The 22,437-nt window shown below is 45.6% G+C and overlaps 1 protein-coding gene across 7 annotated transcripts in view; it reads right to left on the reverse strand.

The window, feature by feature from the left end:
• Nucleotides 1-16,834, reverse strand: part of LOC147025461 (interferon-induced protein 44-like) — a 77,638-nt gene extending 60,804 nt beyond the window's left edge. Inside the window, exons 1-4 of one of the 7 annotated variants that reach the window (XM_085886452.1) lie at nucleotides 16,686-16,834; nucleotides 5,256-5,367; nucleotides 2,016-2,064; nucleotides 392-534 (exon numbers count right to left, since the gene is read on the reverse strand). In XM_085886452.1, coding sequence (XP_085742578.1) covers nucleotides 392-534; nucleotides 2,016-2,052 — 180 coding nt within the window. In that variant the 5' untranslated portion in view covers nucleotides 2,053-2,064; nucleotides 5,256-5,367; nucleotides 16,686-16,834. Of the gene's footprint in view, nucleotides 1-391; nucleotides 535-2,015; nucleotides 2,065-5,227; nucleotides 5,368-16,685 lie in introns of those variants that run through there. The other 6 variants (XM_085886454.1, XM_085886456.1, XM_085886458.1 and 3 more) reach the window with 6 other exon arrangements.
• Nucleotides 16,835-22,437: the final 5,603 nt, after the last annotated feature.

Here is a 22,437-nt window from a genome sequence, read left to right on the forward strand (position 1 = left end):
ACCTTCAAATATCAACAATAACACTGCATGTAGTAAAAGTGTGAACTTATTTGTGGACAATAGTGTCCTCGCTGTCAGACAAAAAGGTCACGGATGGTCACTTGAACCTTCAGTTGTCACTTCATAGCACAGATGTTGAACAGCCGTTTTGACCGTCAGTGATTAGCCAAGGGGTATGGGATGATTTTAATGAGCTGCACGTGATGTCTTGATATTGGCTTTAAAAAGGCCAGTGCAAAATGGGCATTTCAATCAACATGCCACGAGAACCTTTCAGCATGACAACGCTCGGCCACATGCTGCTCGCTTTAACACTGCATTTCTCCAAGGCGAGAACATCAACTTCAAGCAGTGGCCTGCGCTCTCCCCTGACCTGAATCCCATAGAGCACCTGTGGGATGAGCTTGGGAGATGCGTAGTTGGCAGGGCCAGGACACGGGCAGAACTGCTTCAGACATTGAGGACTGAGTGGGACAGAATCCAGCAGCAATCCATCCAAAGACTGGTAGGCAGTATGCGCCGACGATGCACTTCCTGTATCCAAAACAATGGTGGTCACACATGCTATTGAAAGGGGACTGACAGTGCACCCTGTGCTGTTCTGTACCGTAGAACAAACTGATGAGATGGTGTATCTTGGTTAAAAACTTGACATGTCATAAATAAAATGCCAATGTTTCAATTAGCAATTGTTGGTTTGTTTTATTTTGAACCGTTACAATTTTATTACATTTCAAACAAGTGCTAAGTTTCTTTTGTGTTTCAGTATATATGTAATAAAATATATGCATTGGTAACACTTAAGAAATTAAAGGACAGACAGGTGCCAAAACAATATGGACAAGACAATTCAACAGCACACCAATTATCCCTAGCTAATCCAAAGGGGAGGAATTGGGGGGGGGGGGAGCAAAATTACAAAGGAATATTTGCCAAGACAGGGGCGACATTAATTATGTATGTGTAAATAGCTCGAAAAATGTAAATACCCCCCTACCCCCACTCCACGTAACACGGGAGGGTCGGAGAATAAATAGCAATTATGACAGCACTCTTCGACTTTGCGACATCGACCGATATGCCTCCTCCTGCATTATAACATCATTATACGTACTGTACAAACTTGTACCAAGTTTGACTTAGATCCCTTCAGCCATTCTTAAGTTATCACAGACGGACGGGTGCACGGACAGAAGGATGGACGCATGGACAGACAGCCGCACGGACAACCCGAAAGCATAATGCCTGCACGGCGGAGGCATAAAAAAACCCATGGGGGTAAAAGATGGAGTGGTGTTGTGCGCCCTGGCTAACTCACATGGCGTAGTGGGGAGCTCATGGGGCAGTGTCATGCACATGGGTCATGCCAATACTTCAACTGGCGGTGCCACTTGTCAAGGATGCAGTGTGGATCTCTGCCACACACCAACTAACTGCACTGCTGACTCCTGACATCAGCAAAACCGATGCAGCACCCACAAAGTTCAGATTCACTGACTCGTCTGTTTGCCAACTCTCCAACTGGTCTGGCCATAAACTCGTCTGGCCTGATCAAAACCTGATGTTCTCCAACCCCACCCATGTTCTTAAAAGGCCAATCTGAAGTATGCCCTTGTCCAAGCGAACAAAACACACGTGGCATAGATCACTGCAGTGCTCCTAGGGACTGGTGTTTGCCCCCAGGGCAATTCGGGGCAGCCTTTTTATCAAGTAAATGGGAGGTTGGAGATGTAGCTCTTTACATAAACAAAAAGACATAAGGGGGGTTACCACTGGATTTGCACCCAAAGCTTTGACGGTCAATGACACAAATGCCTTGTAATCGAAATTGGTTTTTTTTTAAAGTGATCTTGTGTATATTTAATTCATTTGAAGTTTGGTAGGTCAAGAGCTCCATAATTAATACATGGTTCCTCAAATAATGACAATATTTCGAGCATTTCAGAAAATCATAATTTTAAATCAACAATGAATATAGTGTTTTGGCATGAAATCAGAGGTTATTATATACTCACGGAAGAGTCCGTTAATCGTTGTCCATATAAAAGCCATTTTCCCTTGGTCCTGGAAGAAAGTATAAAATACACCAAATCAGCCTAATTTCCAAGATGTAACTAATTTAACCCCCATACCTTTTGATATATTCATTATATTGAAATGATTTATGAGTCGACATAACCACTTTTTACTGCAAAATCATTCTGGACACCACATGAGAAATATGAAAGACATGAATATTACTGTTGCTTGCTTTGTGGAAATTGCTTGAATTAAATTAACTTCACAACAACCTTCTTCATGTGGAATGGAATGCATAAATTAAGGAACGGAATGCTATATTTTACATGGCTCAAATGTTTATTACAATATTCTTCAATTTATGTAAACGTAACTTTCAATGACCTGATAAAGATGCCACAAGTGCTTAAATTATAAAATGTCCATGAAAGGTTCGTGATGCAAGTCGTCATTTTCATGGAAATATCTATGCTACAATATTGGAAGGATGCGAGTTTGCATGCCTATCCCCTTTGTGCTGCCGTCGACACTCCCGTCTGTGTCATGGTTGGTGAGAGAGGTACCAATCACTATGTGGACAATTTGCATGATGATAATATTAATAGCCATATACAGCGGCCTGTAAAAGTATTCACACCAAAAGTATTCCAAATTTTTCACATTCTGATGCCACCTGAGCTTATTTCATAATGTTTTCAAACAAAACTTAATATATGGAGTCTTCCCAAACTACTCAAAAGTGATAAAGCTAAAAAAAATGTCGATAAAATGTGAATAAGTTGGATTAACAGAGAAAATCAGATGATTCGCAGTTACATAATTATTCAAACCCTTTGCCTAATTAACCCAAAATCACTTCAGGAGCAAACTATTTGATTGAAAGGTTTCAAAATAAGTGCAATAGGTTTCACCTGTATGTAATCAGTGGTTTAACTTGAAAATTAATGTCCCCCACTTATCGAAAGGAGTTTTAAGGTGCAACTCACTTGGTCAACCAACATGACAACCATGAAGAACAAGAAGCTTTCCAAAGAAGTCAGACATAAAGTGGTGGAGAAGCAACGTTCAGGAGAGGGTTATAAGAAGATTTCAAAATCACTCATTATCCCTTTGAGTACGGTGAAATCCATCATTAAGAAGTGGAAGACTTATCATACCACCCCAGACTCAACCCAGATCAGGTCACCCATCCAAACTCAGCAGCCGTGCAAACAGGAAACTGGTTTGGGATGTCACTGAAAATCCAACAATGGCTGTGAAACATCTGCAAGGTGTTCATCAATCAACAATATCCCACTCCCTTCACAAAGCTGGCCTCTATGGACTGGAGGCAGAAAGAAGCCATTACTGAAAAAGATGCATCAAAGAACTCGAATGGAGTTTGTAAAAAAACGTCTTAATGATACTGCAGGCATGTGGAGAAAAGTTTTGTGGTCAGACAAGACAAAAATTGAATGTTTTGGTCTAAATTCAAAGTGTTACATCTGACGCTAGCCCAACACTGCACATCACCGAGTCAGGAGCATCCCAACTGTCAAGCGTGGTCGTGGCAGCATCATGTTATGGGGCTGCTTTTAATCAGCATGGACTGGCCTGCTTCTCAGGATTGAAGGGAAAATGGACGGTGTAAAGTACAGGAGAATCCTTTATGAAAACCTGCTTGAGTCAGCAATGAATCTGAACCTGGGTAGGAGATTCACATTTCAGCAGGACAATGATCCAAAGTGCAAAGCTAAAACCACACTGGTTTGGCTGAATACGAAGATCATAAATGTTCTTGTGTGACTGAATCAAGGTCCTGACTTGAACCCAATTGAACATTTATGGTGATAACTGAAGAATGCAGTCCATCAACGATCCCCATCAAACTTGGCAGAACTCGAGCAATTTTCATGTGAAGAATGGGAAAATATTTCACCATCTCACTGTGCAAAGCTGATAGACTGACCCAAAAAGACTCGTAGCAGTCATTGCTGTAAAAGGTGCTTCCACCAAGTACTGACCTACGGGGCTGAATACTTTTACAACCAGTGTATTTTGATTTGTACATGTTTTTTGCAGATATTCCTGACGTGTAACCTCCATCAACTATAACAGTGTTTTGCTTGATCACTTCCGTTATGACATTAAAAGCTCATTTGGAAAAATTGTTTCTGCATAATTCATAATCATACTAAAATATGCACTTTGGTGTCTGTCTGTCTGCAATACATTCGGTCGTTACTTATCTATTGTCAACCAAACTTGACAGGAGGACTAATAGTCAAGGAGCAAGGACCTGAAAAAATGAAATCGTTCAACACTCCGTACAGAAAAGGTTTGACTTGACAGAGTGGTAGAACAGACCCTATAGAACACCTCCAGGTAGTATGTGGTTTCAAATTATGGTATCATTAAAATTCTACAGGCCATTATACATACCAAGGGTACTTACCAAGAGGGTCACTGTGGGCTAGCAAAATTTAGGGGGAGGGGTAACGTAAACGTGAATATCTTTGTCTGGACTCAACCAATTTTCAATATTGAGGTATCATTGGCTTCCTAATATAATTCTCTTTCAGAATATGTACAGAAATGTCGATATTCATTCAACTGTACAACCACAAGAGGTAAAAATCACAAACAAATCAAATATTATGAGCTTTTAAAAATATTTTCAGCATCTTTTAGAGCATACTAAATTGGCAAGTCAAACTTTTCTGTAGTGGGTGTTGAACAATTAAATTTTTCACAGGTTCATGCTGCTGGATTAAAAATGCTGTGTTAGTCTAATTTTTATGAAATTCTTATGGATTAGAAAATTACAAAAATAAAGTTTTAAAATGTCATGTTTATAATGATGGTAAAAGAGGCTGTGGGTTAACATAGTTGCTTTAGTGTGTCATTCCAGATTGAACATTTGAAAGAATCCTACTAGCCAACTGAAGCAATGGCCAGTTCAGAGAGTCAGGCATTAGTGCAACTTTTACCTGTAAAGATACAGAAGTTGACTAACTTTCACAAGTGTATAATTTGTCAGATGGACTCAAACGAGACACTGAGGAAAGCCCGAGATACCTCCATACAAACACTTGTTGCAGCACTGGAAGTCCGACGAGATGAAGTATACGAACGTTTAAAATCAGATTTTGACAGTTTGGCAACCGCGGATGTTAAATCGCACTCAAATTGCTACGAAAAATGGACAAGCAAAGAAAACCTGCGTTACATGCAGAGGAGAAGATCTGGATTCTCACCGACACCAGCAGAAGAATCTAAGATTGGCACACAATCTGAAACAAGTTTGACAGAGACCTCCAGGGTATCCAGGTCCCAGTCAACGTCCACCAACTGGACTATGTGCCTCTTCTGCAAGAAGAAAACACACAGAAGGGTCAAGGAGATGACCATGTTCAGAACTTTCCAAGCCTGTGAAACTATTGTGCAAGCAGCGACTGCAAAGGGCAATGAGGACATTTTACGGACGACTGGTGCTGTCAGTAACGATCTAGTGGCAGCAGAAGCTAGATACCACAGAGCTTGCCATGCCTCATACATCAGCAAAGCTAATCTGCAGTATGCTGGCTTCCATGAAGGGAGACAAGAAACTTGTTACAATACGGCATTCAAGCAATTGGCTGAAGATATCTCTGCTGACCTGAATGGTGGGAAGGCCTTTGATATGACAATTCTTCTGGACAAATACAATCATTTTCTGTGCGGACAGGGAGTGGCAGTCGACAGCTACACTACCCAGCGACTCAAACGTCGACTAAAGAAACACTTTGGAGATGACATTGTCTTCCGTAAGCCATATGATCTGAGTAAGTCCGAGCTTTTGTACTCAAGCTCCATATCCCTTCAAGATGTCATCAACTCTGCCTATCAGTGTAACACCGCAACAACCACAGGTGTACCAAGAAAACAACCCACAACAGCGATGGATGATTGCGACAGGGTGAGTCTGCTGTACCGCACTGCGAAACTCATCAAGTCGGAGATCAATGAATGCCAAGGCATATCAGTCCGACCACCTAATATCATGGATCTAACCCTGCCAAAATCCAAATCTGTGATACCAGACAGTCTTTACTGGCTACTGCGCTGGGTTATTGCCAAACCAGAAAAGGAAGATGAAGATGAGTTTTCAGCACCAGAAGGTAGCAACTCATCAGATGAAAGACATGTTTTGATGCTTGCTCAGGATGTTGTACACTGTGCGACTCATGCTAGAACGAACATGCCCAAGCATATGGCCCTGGGAATTGCAGTTCGCCATAAGACGAGGTCAAAACAGCTCATTACCATGCTGAGCAGAATGGGCCACTGTGACTCCTACAATGATGTTGAGGCAACTGACACAAGTCTTGCACAGGAGATCCGAGCCAAGAGCGACATCTTTGGTACGGTATTGCCATCAAACATCTCCCCAGGCGTCTTTGTCCAGGTGGCAGCAGACAATAATGACATGACTGAAGAGACTCTTGATGGAAAGAGGACACATATTACAAACCGCTCTGACGAATGTGCTTCCGTGCAACCATGCACAACTATTATGATTTGCTCTCACTAATGTGCTTCTGTGTTGTCATGCACAGCTCCCAGTGTCGACCATGATAACTATTATCATCCACTATGATGAATGACTAGCTTCCGTGCTGCCAGAGACAACTATTATACTCGGCTTTCACTAATGTACTTCCGTGTTGCCAAAGACAACTATTATTCTCGGCTCTGATGTATGTGCTTTCGTGTTGCTATACACTAGTAAAAGACGAACGCTAAAAATAACAGTTGCAGTTTTCTTTATGCGTGCCTCTGTGGAATTTCTGCAGAACAATACTTTAAGCGTTTGATTTCCAAAATGTATACATACCAGCAGTAATTGAGAAACACCGTTCACCTTCATATGAGAACACAATTAAAAATGTCAGAAAGTTTGAATTAGTGTGATACTTTAGCTGTGGTGATGCCATGGCAAAGGCCATTTTCAAATCACTGTAATACTCTGATAGAGAATTATAACAGGAAGTCAATGATACCTCAATATTGAAAATTGGTTGAGTCGAGACAAAGATATTCACATTTATGTTACCCCTCCCCCTAAATTTTGCGAGCCCACAGTGACCCTCTTGGTAAGTACCCTTGGTATGTATAATGGCCTGTAGAATTTTAATGATACCACAATTTGAAACCACATACCACCTGGAGGAGTTCTATAGGGTCAATTCGACCACCCTGTCAAGTCAAACCTTTTCTGTAGGGGGTGTTGAACGAATTTCCTTATTTGGCCTCAAATGAGAAATGGCTGCTGGACTACACAAGATGTTGGCACAATGACAACGTCGCTTAGGCCTAAGTCACATTTGCTCTACGGTGAGGATACGGCGGCCGTACCCCCCCCCTGAATTGACAGAAACGTGCGGCGGCCGCAGAGTTTATGAGGTGGCCTCAGGGTGGCCCTACATCGTATGGCTATATTTTACAGGCCATTGGGGTCGCCGTGGAATTATAGCGCGGAGTTATAACTTTTTTCATTTCTACGTTGGCCGTAGCAATTCGACAAGCCGAAACAAAAGAACTGGTAAAAAAAAAGAAAGAAAAAAAAAAGAACCCACTCGTTACTGTCCATCTGGCCGCACGTTCGCCTTAGGGCCCCCTGTGGTCGCCTTGCAGGCACCTTGAGGCAACCTTGCATCTGCCTTGAAAATTATATGGCCGCCGCAGGGACGCCCTAAGGTCACCGTGCGACATCAAATCAAAGACCGTACGGCACCCCCACGTTTTCGATCTCCACAATTTATAAATATCCCGTGCAGCAACCCGAAAAATAAAAATATATGTGACTGCTACATTGTGTGAATGTGGAAATACTGCGGCCGCCCTAAAATTGCAAGTGGCCGTAGATTTTATAGACCCTACGGCTGCCGTGCCAATTGTGACTTAGGTCTAAACGACGCATTTCTCAGCACGTAACCCAGTGGTTAAGGCCGAAGTCACATTTGGCACGGCGGCCGTAGGGTCTACAAAATCTACGGCCACTAGCAATTCTAGGGCGGCAGCAGTATTTCCACGGTCACACAATGTAGCAGTCACATATGTTTTTATTTTTCGGGTAGCCGCACGGGGTATTTATAAATTGTGGAGACCGAAAACGTGGGGGTGCCGTACGGTCTTTGATTTGATGTCGCACGGTGACCTTAGGGCATCCGTGCGGCGGCCATAAAATTTTCAAGGCAGACGCAAGGGAGCCTCAAGGTGCCCGCAAGGCGACCGCAGGGGGTCCTAAGGCGAACGTGCGGCCAGACGGACGGTAACAAGTGGGTTCTTTTTTTTTCTTCTTTTCCAGTTCTTTTGTTTCGGCTTGTCGAATTGCTACGGCCAACGTAGAAATGAAAAAAGTTATAACTCCGCGCTATAATTCCACGGCAACCCCTACGGCCTGTAAAATATAGCCATACAACGTAGGACCACCCTGAGGCCACCTCAGAAACTCTGCGGCCGCCGCACATTTCTGTCAATTCAAGGGGGGGGTACGGCCGCCATATCCTCGCCGTAGAGCAAATGTGACTTAGGCCTAAGTAGCGCATGACATATACATGTGCATATATATTGCTCCCGCTGCCTTCACCACTGACTGCCCCTACTGCACCATCACCACTGCTTGCTCCCACTGCCTGCTCCCGCTGCACCCTCACCACTGCCTGCTCCCGCTGCCTTCACCACTGCCTGCTCCTACTGCACAATCACCACTGCTTGCTCCCACTGCCTGCTCCCGCTGCACCCTCACCACTGCTTGCTCCCGCTGCACCTTCACCACTGCCTGCTCCAAATGCACCATCACCACTGCTTGCTCCCACTGCCTGCTCCCGCTGCCTGCTCCAGCTGCACCCTCACCACTGCCTGCTCCCGCTTCCTTCACCACTGCCTGCTCCAAATGCACCATCACCACTGCTTGCTCCCACTGCCTGCTTCTGCTGCACCCTCACCACTGCCTGATGCAGCAGCAACGTCACCACTGCTTGCTCCCGCTGCACCCTCACCACTGCCTGCTCCCAGTACATACCTCACCACCGCCTGCTCCCAGTGCAGATTCACCACTGCCTGCTCCCAGTGCACCCTGACCACTGCCTGCTCCCAGTGCACCCTCACCACTGCCTGATCCCGCTGCACCCTCACCACTGCCTTCACCACTGCCTGCTCCCACTGCAACATCACCACTGCTTGCTTCCACTGCCTACTTCTGCTGCACCCTCACCACTGCCTTATGCAGTAGCAACGTCACCACTGCCTGCTCCCGCTGCACCCTCACCACTGCCTGCTCCCACTGCCCTCTCACCACTGCTTGCTCCCACTGCCTGCTTCTGCTGCAACCTCATCACTGCCTGATGCAGCAGCAACGTCACCACTGCTTGCTCCCGCTGCACCCTCACCACCACCTGCTTCCAGTGCACATTCACCACTGCCTGCTCCCAGTGCAGCCTCACCACTGCCTGCTCCCACTGCACCCTAACCACTGCCTGCTCCCGCTGCACCCTAACCACTGCCTGCTCCCACTGCAACATCACCACTGCTTGCTCCCACTGCCTGCTTCTGCTGCACCCTCACCACTGCCTTATGCAGCAGCAACGTCACCACTGCCTGCTTCCAGTGCACCCTCACCACTGCCTGCTCCCAGTGCACCCTCACCACTGCCTGCTCCCAGTGCAGCCTCACCACTGCCTGCTCCCACTGCCTGCTCCTACTACACCATCACCACTGCTTGCTCCCACTGCCTGCTTCTACTGCAGCTCATCACTGCCTGCTCCCAGTGCACACTCACCACTGCCTGATGCAGCAGCAACATCACCACTGCTTGCTCCTGCTGCACCCTCATGACTTCCTGCTCCCACTGCACCATCACCACTGCCTGTTCCGACGGCACCATCACCACTTCTTGCTCTCACTGCACAATCACTACTGCCTGCTCCCATTGCACTGTCACCACTTCCAATATCCTCAAGGCCCGGTCACACCTTGACGTTTTAGCCAACGTATGCCGATTTTTGATTTTTTTTTCTAAAACGCTGGCACACGTTGAATACGTTATGGGTAAGTTTTGATAACATTGAGAGCACGCTGAAAAACACTGCCATACGTCGTTGTACGTTGGCTTTAAACGTTTTACTTTTTGGTTGTCCTCAAAGTTTTTCATGCTTGAAAGTTCACGACGTATGCCGGCGTATGACTCACACGTTCCGCTACGCTGGCCACAAGTTGTATGCATGGTCTGCGATCGTTGACAGACGTCAACACATGCTACTTGTAAGTTAATCATAAGTTGAGACACGCCGAGGTAATGTTTAGCGTACCCGAAACTTATTTCTAACCTATGATTAACGTGTTGTTGGCACGTTACGTGATCGTTGCCACACATCGACAGACGTTACTTTTAATTCACTCATAGGCTGAAAAACGTCGGTATAATGGATCGTCCTTGCGTCAGTGTCCACGGCCACGGCCAGGACACTTATTTGCAGCATTCTTCAAACTTTTCTTCGGCATGACGAGGATGTTCACACTTCGATGTCGAGCTTGGCTACGATTCCAATTGTCCATCGGCAGCGTCTATTTAAAATATTCGAGTTTGAGCGTTTTAACACGTTCAGAAGAAACGCTTCAAATTTCCAAACCCAGCGTCAAAAAACAAAGGCGAGTGACAGCAATTTAAATCGTTCATTGTAAACAATGAAACTAGCTGAGTGGTACCGTTTAAAAGTCGTTGAGTGTAAAAAAAATCCAATTGTTGAGCATAAGCGTCTACTTTCAATAGTGGAGATGCAGCCATTTAAATCGTTTAGTTTATCATTTAAATCGTTAAATCGTTAAACGCAAGGACGATCCATAATAACCCACACCCTCCCCCTCACACTCACCTACTACTGCCAACATGAACAAACTACTACTAATACTAATACTAATACTAATACTGATACTGATACTGATACTGTTACTGCTGACATGGACATCGACTCAAAAAGGACTCGAAAACACAGTTGGGTTCCCCTTTTATGAGCAGCATTTTTATATACCAATTCCCAAAACCGCTGGGAACACGTCTTTATATGGCAGTTGTAACCTAGAAACACATTCATTTATTTTTTTTTGTCGACCGGAAGACGTCATTGGAATACGTCTACATACGTCGATGTGTGTTGGGACTACGTAAAGAATTGGTTCAAAGCACGTCAAACATAAGTTAGAAATAAGTTTCGCGTAAAAAAGACATTACCGCGACGTGTTTCGACTTATGAGTTGCTTATAAGTCGCCTTTGTGGACGTGTATAAGCGTCCACATATCGTGTGTAAAACTTATCCCCATCGCATGCGGAACGTGTGTCATACGCCGAGTACGTCGTAAAATTTTGAACATGTTTAAAATTTCTTGACGTACTCTACTTACTACGACGCATGATAGCGTACTTTAGCGTTCTACTCACGTATACCAAACTTACTCATACCGTATTTTACGCGCCCCAACATTTTAGACACATTTTTCTTAGGTCGGCATACGCTGGCAAGATCGCCAAGGTGTGACCGCGATGTTGACACTTCCATTTCTACGGCAGTTATGATTCGAATCGTTGTGCATCAGCCTTTTCATAGGCTACGTCACGACATCGTCGGCGATGCGTGCAACGCGCTATGCCTGAGTTAGACTATCGTTGGGCATCGGTTGTGTAGGCCGACAACAGGTTCAGCATTCGTTGGTATAAGTTATCTATAACACAACGAAACGTTCTGTGTCCGTTACCAATGCGTTATACATAAGACCAAGTCGCTATGAATACGTCCGAATCTTTAAAAAAAAAACATCAAAAGTTCAACGTAAGCCAGCGTTTTACATACATTTTAATACGTTGCCATCGCTGGCTAAAACGTCAAGGTGTGACCGGGCCTTAAGCAACTTCACTCCACAATGATAACGAACTATTATCTTCAAATTTCTCACATTCTGCTACTTGCTGCAAATTATCAATCCATTCCTTCAACCTTGAAATAACTATCCTCACACTTCCCACAACAGTAAGTACCCTCTGCTTCGCTTATTCTTGATGTGGCCGACATTAAGCAACTATCACATTTTATGTACTCCTTCCTTTCTCTTTTAGTCTCTATTTATGCCATTTTTTTACCCCCATACTCCCAAAGCCCCAACTGAATTAAATACTGAACTTCATACTTGGCCTCCCCTTGCTTCTTTCAATAAACTAATACAAATACCTGCTAAAATTGTTATGAACACAACTACACCTTTATAAATACAGTACCCAGCCCCTGTCGTCCTGCAGCATCGTCTGATATTTCAGATCAATTGTTCAAATTTGCATAAAAGCACCAAAATTGGTACACATGTAGAATAATGTATTCCGGACAATTCGAGATATGGAGCCACCCGAGATTGTGCCTTGGTCTGCCAAAGCTGACAAAAGCAAAATCTCGAGTGGCTCCATATCCAGAATTGTTCAGAATACATTAGTCAACATATGTACCAATTTTGGTGCTTTTATGAAAAGTTGAACAATTGGTTTGCTATGCTGCAGTACTACTGACACAAATCAAGACAAGAAAAGACACAAAACACACTAAAAAACACGTGTCTTGTTCTGGTCGAGCTTTCACAGCCTCATGCCAACAACAGGAAGTGACAACCTCACAATTGTTGGTGTTGTTGTTCAATGGAAAGGCATTTCGAGTTGCCCGGTGAAGCATGCTGTTTGCTTTCCTGATGGATGGACAGGCAACACATCGACTGATAAAGTTTTGACAACATGTTGTTCAAAAGGTCCAGAAGTGCAGTTTGGAACTATTTTGGGAAGGTAAGAGAAGACAGACCGAAAGTTGCATGCTCACTTTGTTCATTGCTCGTCAGTATAACACATCAAATATGACAAAACATTTGAAAACACCAGAGAGAGTACATATTGTTGTGGACTGGGGGTCGGTAGCAAGAACGACCGCTTGGTGGGGAAGTTTACGCCGTCTCTCACCAGACTCCCTGGAATTGTCGGCCGTCGCTCGGATAACTCCGAGAGCCAGCGGGTTGATTAATAGACCGTGAAACGCCAATATCTCGACCGTGTGGCGTAGGGTTAATTGTCTAGATCCAATATACCTAAGTAACCACGCAGCCTTGGCTCCCGGGGATTCACGCCCTCGGAATGTCTGGCCGAACTGGATCACTCTACCAGCTACGGTGGAGTATCAACTTCCACCTACCAACTCCGGCTCGGATGCAGTCCCCGGCTCGGATGCAGTCGAGTGGGCCTGCCCAGGACGTCCCAGCTACGATGTACCGATTTCTGGGGGTGAAGCCCCGTTTAAACTCGGATACGAACCATGCTGGGCCAATATAAGGAGGGACGGAAACAGACTGGGTTCATTTCTAATAAATTTATTGACAGCTAAATCAAAAGACAGAAGAGGTGAGACTTGAACGAATATGCAGGAATTTACAATGATACAAAAACACTTATACAGTTCTATTTAAAGACGGGCCCACACGCAGACACACAAAATGAAAAGAAACCCCAGAGTCTTTATTTGATCCCTCACAGCAGTGAGGATAGATGAGCTGGGGGTCAGAGTTCATGGGTACCTGTCATCGCAGGAAGGCGTGCTCGGTAATGCGGCACCTCACGTGGCTCATGGTCGTCGGGACACGGTCCGGAAGTTTGTGCCAGGCTCGTGGCTCATGACGGTACTTGCGTGGCGAATCGTCGGAGCTCCCAAACTCCTATCTGTGCATGTACTGACCAGCACTCCTTCCTCGCACCACCTGACTCAGCGCAAGACACGACTCTTGGTAGGCTCCTCTCTGTGCACGTCCCGACCACCACTCCGTTTCAGACTCCTGTCCGTGCACGTGCCGACAAAACCTCTTTTGCGTACAGCCACCGTGACCCAAACTCTGCCGCTCCACCACCGTGAACAAGCTCTCCCAGCGCCAACGCCAACCACCACCACCCTCTGAGTCTCCGAGATATATCTCCTCCCACCACGGGGAGGGGCCTTGGCGAGAATCATCTCGCTGTCCGTCCCTCATTGACCTACCCCACCGGGGCAGAGCCGTGCCCCTTGCAAGGAGATCCCATATTCTCCAAGTGGCCATGTGGCCTCGCTTGCACAGAGCAAGAGGGTCTGCCCTGAAAGGCCCACCGTACAAAAATCATCGTTTGTGGGGCCCGAGGGCCGAAACCGCGAGCCCCCCCTCTCGGCAAATCAAGGTACGAGCGGCCAACGGGTGGTGACGGAGCATGATGGGCTGGTTGGGTCGTGCAGATGGGATGATAGATGTAGGATGAGATGTAATAACCTAACTCGCCGTCACAACGCACACATTTAATCCTCCCACTAAACAAAAGGACGGGGTCCTGACTACACACGTACTTACCGGCAAAACTAACTTTGGGACCTGTATGTTGAGTGTGCATTGTTTCCAGATTCGTAACAATATTAATGATGGTTGAGAATGCAGATTCAAAGAAACTAAAGCATTGGAATGGATAAAAATGTTTTCAGTTATTACAAAGCAATGAATCGCCAGATCATGGCAGGATAGACGAGAGGTACTTTACGATCCCTCAAAGCTGTCTCGCCTGGGTTTGAATCCCGATCCAGCTGTAAACTGTCATCCCGGTGTTTCACAGGCAGAATGATTCATCAATGTCAATTTCTCTCCCACCCAACCCAACCCCACCTTTCTCTCCCTCTCTTCATTCCCCACCTCTCTCCCTCTCTTCACTCCCTCCTCTCTCCCTCTGTCGTCCTCCACCTATCTCGCCCTCCACCTCTCTCCCTCTCTTCATTCCCCAACTCTCTCCCTCTCTTCATTCCCCAGCTCTCTCCCTCTCTTCATTCCCCACCTCTCTCCCTCTCTTCACTCCCCTCCTCTCTTGCCCTCCACTTCTCTCCCTCTCTTCATTCCCCCCCTCCTTCCCTCTCTTCACACCCCTCCACTCTCCCTCTCGTCACCCTCCACCTCTCTCGCCCTCCACCTCTCTCCCTCTCTTCATTCCCCACCTCTCTCCCTCTCTTCTTTCCGCACCCCTCTCCCTCTCTTCATTCCCCACCTCTCTTCCTCTCTTCATTCCCCACCCCTCTCCCTCTCTTCATTCCCCACCTCTCTCCCTCTCTTCACTCCCCTCCTCTCTCCCTCTCTTCACTCCCCTCCTCTCTCCCTCTCTTCACTCGCCTCCTCTCTCCCTCTGTCACCCTCCACCTCTCTCGCCCTCCACCTCTCTCTTCATTCCCCACCTCTCTCCCTCTCTTCACTCCCCTCCTCTCTCCCTCTGTCGTCCTCCACCTATCTCGCCCTCCACCTCTCTCCCTCTCTTCATTCCCCACCTCTCTCCCTCTCTTCACTCCCCTCCTCTCTCGCCCTCCACTTCTCTCCCTCTCTTCATTCCCCACCTCTCTCCCTCTCTTCACACCCCTCCTCTCTCCCTCTCGTCACTCCCCTCCTCTCTCCCTCTGTCACCCTCCACCTCTCTCGCCCTCTACCTCTCTCTCTTCATTCCCCACCTCTCTCCCTCTCTTCACTCCCCTCCTCTCTCCCTCTGTCGTCGTCCACCTATCTCGCCCTCCACCTCTCTCCCTCTCTTCATTCCCGACCTCTCTCCCTCTCTTCACTCCCCTCCTCTCTCGCCCTCCACTTCTCTCCCTCTCTTAATTCCCCACCTCTCTCCCTCTCTTCACACCCCTCCTCTCTCCCTCTCGTCACCCTCCACCTCTCTCACCCTCCACCTCTCTCACCCTCCACCTCTCTCCCTCTCTTCATTCCCCACCTCTCTCTCTCTTCATTCCCCACCTCTCTCCCTCTCTTCATTCCCCACCTCTCTCCCTCTCTTCATTCCCCACCTCTCTCCCTCTCTTCATTCCCCACCCCTCTCCCTCTCTTCATTCCCCACCCCTCTCCCTCTCTTCATTCCCCACCCCTCTCCCTCTCTTCATTCCCCACCTCTCTCCCTCTGTCATCCTCCACCTCTCTCCCTCTCTTCATTCCCTACCTCTCTCCCTCTCTTCATTCCCCACCTCTCTCCCTCTCTTCATTCCCCACCTCTCTCCCTCTCGTCCCTCCCCCCCCCCCTCCCTCTCCTCCTTCCCCACCCCTCTCCCTCTCTTCATTCCCCACCCCTCTCCCTCTCTTCATTCCCCACCTCTCTCCCTCTGTCATCCTCCACCTCTCTCCCTCGTCCTCCACCTCTCTCCCTCTCCTATCTCCCTCTCTTCATTCCCCACCTCTCTCCCTCTCTTCACTCCCCTCCTCTCTCCCTCTGTCGTCCTCCACCTCTGTCGTCCTCCACCTATCTCGCCCTCCACCTCTCTCGCCCTCCACCTCTCTCGCCCTCCACCTCTCTCGCCCTCTCTTCATTCCCCACCTCTCTCCCTCTGTCGTCCTCCACCTATCTCGCCCTCCACCCCCTTTCCCCCCTCTCCTTATATTCCCTCGCTGACAGGTGATATTTTCTGGAAACAATATAATATGATTCACAAGATAAGATTTCCGAAGAGTCCTTCACAACACTTATAAACAAGAGCAAATCACATGAAGAATCAGGAAAACATAATCAGGTTTCACTCTTCAGCCAACAAATGTAATAATATTTAAACAAGTAAAATGAAGTTTGAGAAATAAAAACCCTTACCGACTATTCACCGTTATTGAGCAGAGCTGGAGTGAGATGACCGAGTTCCAGGGTTTATACAGTGGTTCTTGAGGTGTACACAAACTTCCACAACTGATGGTAATTTCTGAGAAGTGACGTCATTGTTTCACTTCCCAAAAGTTCCTTTATCACACTGGAGGGCGTACAAGATCAGGGAATGAATGAATTCAGTTGTAAATAATTTATTTATATTTTTTCCAATTTTCAGAACAAATCACAAGAGGCAGAAACCAAGATTTATTATTGGGGTTATTGTTCCAGGGAGATGCATTTACAGGCACAACTATTCAAATAACAATTACTTTGTGTGCAAATGATGCATGTTTGGTGATTTGCTTCGAAAAACGAGGGGCAACGAGAGTTCACAAGAGATGGCTGGTTGTAGTTCGATTTTGTTCACATTAATAACTGCCCCCTGTACCTTATAAACATAACAATATTTTTCACCACATTTTAAACTTTCCTCATTGTTGTGGTTAAATTTTGAAGAATATAAATCATCAAACTGACATCTCCTTTTCTGAATAGGATGATAGACGAACTTTTGGAGGAGATTTAAAGTTTCAAACCAGAAGCTGAGTGTAAAAGCTTCCAAAATCCTTATGCTGGGGCTTGTAGGGTCGGGCCAATCAAGCTTCGTGAACTCCATCAACACGGTTTTTGTAAGACACCTTCGCCAGACTGCCCTCCCTGACTGGAGCAGGAAGTTTCACCTTGAAGCTCGTGTTCTGATTCAATCGAATGTGTGTTAATCTCCTATCTCAGAATACAATGTGCCACGAAGCAGTCGTCATCTTCCCACTGCAATTCTCACATTGTTACCCCCACCACCGAAGATGGGCAGATGTTACGTTTTCACCACTGTCTGTTTGTCGGTGAGCACGGTATCTCAAAAGGTTGTGCACGGATTTGGCCAAAATTTGGTGGACAGATTGGGTTTTGCGACAAGGATGAATTAATTGGATTTTGGTGAAGATTTGGATCCGTTTCAGACACAAGGATGTCGAAGAGATTCTTCACCATTGAGAGATTGGGCCAACAACGATATATTGCACGATATCTCAAAATAGTGGGGTGGCTTAGCTCCAAAAAACAGGTAGATTGTGCACTTTCCCTTAAAAGCATGAAACTTGGCACATGGTTGGAGTAACACCATACAATGATTTTTAGTCCAGGGGCCACCAGAAATTGCACCCCGTATGGCGGCCATCTTGGATTTCAAAATGGCCGCCACTGTGGACCTGTTTTGTTAAATATCTCCAAAACTAGTACAGATATCGAGACAGTTGAAACGCCTATAACTACATTTTAGGGCTCTAGGAATGCAATGGTGACATTAAATGTTTGAAAATTGTGGCTGCCATGTACTTAGATGCTCTCTGGGAGTTTCTCCCATGGTTCTTTGTTCTTGACCACATGCACTATGCAAGATGTATCCCAGTCCACTTGCGAGATATGCTAGGCCTTCATAGGACACACCATGAAGTGTTGGAAGAATTCCGAGCTGGCATGTTCACAGTGCAAAAGACGAAGTGCATATTTTCCTCCATTGCCACAGACCAGGCACATGAGCAGAATAATGCATGCATCAAGGGAGATGGAGGAGCTGTTGGTCTGATGGACAATCCCAATGCTCTGCAAAAATGGATGGTTGCTGGCCCAGAGGTTGCAAGAGTGATTGGTGAGTTTGAGATGCCCCAGGAGCACCATGGCGGCAAAGCTCAAACGTTGCATCATGACCAAATTGAAAGCATACAGAAGTCCTTCGACAAAGATGTTAGATCACTTGCGTCAGTTATCGAGGAGCTTGGTAATGCATTTCTTGAAGAAACCACTGACATTATGGTCCTCGACACAAAAACATCGCAAGCTCATCAATTATTCACAGTGTGCAAAATGTGCAGATGGTGGGGAAGGAGGCTTTGGAATCATTTGTGCAAGAAAGGCTCATTGAGCGTAAAAAGCCTCTCAATGATGTCCTCTCCCGCAACAAGTTGCCATTATTTTGCAGCTCATCAGGAAAAGCCCAGCCTAAAGACAAACAGAAGGTAGCCTCATTAAAGAGTGATGTGCAATTGTTTTCCCGCCTTTACATTACTCGTCAGACACGTGAGGGAAACCTTGATGATTTTTTTCTATCATGAAAATCGGACTTTCCCTCCATCCCTGTCCCAGGCAGGGAAGCTTCGAACTGGAACAAAGAGTGATCTTTTGCAATGCTTTGAGGAAATTGCACCGGCAAGTACACAGGCTCCAGAGGTTACATGCGTAATACTTGATGGGGCAGCGAATGTTCAAATGCTAAAGCCAGGAACACCGAAGACCTTTGGGGAATATGCCAAACAGGTATTCATCCCATTTGTTCTCTCCCAGTACAAATCTGCAACCTGACTTGCCCTGGTGTGGGACCGTTACCTGCCTGAAACTTTGAAGATCAAGACCCGAGAAAAGCGTGGCAGGGGAGTTCGTCGACGTGTGGGTACTTCAGTTGCGGTTCCTAGACAATGGCAGAATTTTCTTTGTATCGACCAAAACAAGACATAACTTTTCAGTTTGCTGTCCAATGAAATAATCAAGTCAGTTGAAGACTAGAGCAAAGAGTTAGTAATCACACTGGAAACAGAGGTTCTTACTGCTCCACCACGCATGAATCTAGAATCACTTGCTCCATGCAGCCAAGAAGAGGCAGATGACCGCATGTTCCTCCATGCAGCTGATGCGGCACAGAGAGGGAATGACAGGATCCTAATCTGAACCGTTGATACAGATGTTGTCGTACTTGCAGGCATGGCAACTCAGAGATTTTCTGTGAAGATACAGTTAGCCTTTGGAACAGGGAAGAGCCTGCGATTCCTCCCTGCACATGACATAGCTACTGCTCTCGGCCCTGAGAAGTCTAAGGCCCTCCCCATGTTTCATGCACTGACAGGATGTGACACTGTGTCAGCGTTTCCTGGGCGTGGTAAGTGAACTGCATGGGCTGTATGGGAGTCGTTCCCAGAGCTCACAGATGCACTATCTGAAGTCAACCATGAACAAACAGATATAACTGAGTCCTGTATGAGCATTATTGCAAGATTCGTCATTTTGATGTATGATCGCACAAGTACCTGTAGTGACATTAATACAGCATGAAAGAAACTCTTTGCAAAGAAAGGCAGAACTCTGGAATAAATTCGGCCTACACACCATGCTCTGGTGCAGCATGTTGGGCATGTAGTGTACCAAGGAGCATTATGCTGGGGCCAGGCATTACATGCACAGCCTGAGCTCCCATGTCCAAGTGAGTGGGGTTGGGAAAAAACATCCGACGGTCAGTTTAAACCGACTTGGACAACACTACCGGAAGCCTCAAAGATCTGCAATGAACTTATCCGGTGTGGATGCACAAAAGGATGCACTGATCGCTGCAGGTGGAAGAAGTCTGCACTTCCATGCACGTCACTTTGTTCTTGTGATGGGGAATGCAACAGAGACTAGAAAAGTCAAGTGACAGTAACTGTGGTTTTTTGCCAACTGCTTGTGATGTTTTCTTGATGGTTCATTTCTTCACATATTGTGCTAACATAATGATAGTTTATTTGTATGGTGGCTATCTTGGATTATAAGATAACTGCTACATATTCAATCTCACCATTGGATTCCTAGACCCCTAAAATGTGGTATCGGCATTAAAACTGTATTGATATCTTTACTACTTCATGAGATATTGAGCAAAAATGTTTGTCAATGGTGGCCATCTTGGATTTCAAGATGGCAGCCACAATTTTCAAACATTTTATGTCACCATTGGCTTCCTAGAGCCGTAAAATGTAGGTATAGGCAGTTCAACTGTCTCGATATCTGTACTAGTTAAGGAGATATTTAACAAAACAGGTCCACACTGGTGGCCATTTTGAAATCCAAGATGGCCACCATACGGGGTGCAATTTCCGGTAGCCCCTGGACTAAAAATCTTTGTATTGTATTAGTCTAACCATGTGCCAAGTTTCATGCTTTTAAGGGTAAGTGCACAATTGATCAGCTAAGCCGCCCCACTAAAAGGTTGTGGACAGATTTGGGCAAAACTTGGTGGAAAGGTTGGGTGTGTGACAAGGAAGAATTGATTCGGTTTTGGTGAAGATGCAAAACCGGATATGGATAAGAGTTTTTTTAATTTTCTTGTGATTATTCACCACCGAGAAATGGAGCCAAAAACAATATATAAAATGCTATTTCAAAATGTTGTGTACAAGTTGTGTAAAACTGGGTGGATGAGTTGGTTTGGTGACAAGAACAAGCCGATCAGATTTTGGTTCAGGTCCGAATCCAGATCTGGCCCATCAGTGGGATACAAAATGTAAACTGCTTAGCCTGGTGGAGGTACATGCTCCACCGAGTGCCCCTCCAGTTAAAATTGTTTTTGTCACTTCTTAAATTAATGATTGAAAATGTTTCTGGCCCAGAAAGCCTTCCAATCAATGTCATTTTAGCTCCACCACAAAGTTCCATACCTTTGTTAAAATAATATTCACACTCATGACACCCTTCGAACACATCAAATAGATCAGGAAATCTTATCATAAATGTGTGTGTGTCTCTTACATAACTCAAAAACCATGAAACCTAATGGCCTGAAACTTTACATGCATACTCAGGGAACTCCAAGGGAGTGCAAGAATGAAAATTGTGTGTTTGGGTTAATTTTAATATCCCTTTTGAAGATGATTCGTGCATGCCACCTTATTTAATTATCCTTTATCAAGGCTTCATCCTTTGTCAGCCCCTTCGTCAGACCTCTTTCATCTCGCTGGGGTTTTAATTCACCATTTTGTTCGGCCTACTCAACAATGCCTCGACAAGGAACAGGCCAGAATGGTTTCTTAAAGTGCTCAAAATGTTTTTTCCCTCCACTTTCTTCGCTCATATCATCACATGCCCGATCTTCATACCGACGCATCACTGGATATAACGGAATGCTTATAAATGCCCAGAGACACCAGTGTTCATGTCTTTATTTAATTTCCGCATGTATGATAACCTCGAGAATCTTTTATGCTGAGTCAAATTTCAAAATTTAATCTGTGCAATTGACCTTTGCAGCAGTTCTAACTGCAAAAGTGTTCATTTGTCCAATTTCGGACAGTGCTTTACATTTCGGGCATCTCTGTGTGGTGTTTGTCATAACCAATTGCTAGTCGCTTGCCAAGCCACCAGTTCCTTATAAACCCCATCAATTTAGTTTGAGTGCTTGCTTTAGTGCTTAATAGTGGTGGGCGGAATTGATTCCGAAGCACTCGATTCCAACCATGGAATCGAAAGGAATTGTGTAGTGAACTATAATCAACATCAATTCTGAATAATTCTAACTTCAACAAAATAAGCGTTTGTTTCGTGGAATTTTTTTTTACCTGTTGGGCATGTTGGGGTTAAACATGGTCGGCTAACATATTAATTTAAAAGGAACACACTCCTGAAGCATCCCATTTGAAATGTAGCAGCAAAAGCAAATCACTTGCAAACTAAACATGTCCTAAGGGCATGTTCCTTTGAAATAAATAGCAAAGCTTTTGGAGTTGATTGGTAAAATATGCTGATTGCTTTGCTTAGGCCTCAGTGACATTTGCTCTACGGCGAGGATACGGCGGCCGTACACCCTCTGAATTGACAGAAACGTGCGGCGGCCGCAGAGTTTCTGCGGTGGCCTCAGGGTGGCCCGACACCGTTTGGCTATCTTTTACAGGCCATAGGG

Source organism: Eptatretus burgeri, chromosome 6 (genome assembly GCF_056783735.1).
Source record: "Eptatretus burgeri isolate ZD-2024b chromosome 6, Ebu_testis_v1, whole genome shotgun sequence".
NCBI classification, from domain to species: domain Eukaryota; kingdom Metazoa; phylum Chordata; class Myxini; order Myxiniformes; family Myxinidae; genus Eptatretus; species Eptatretus burgeri.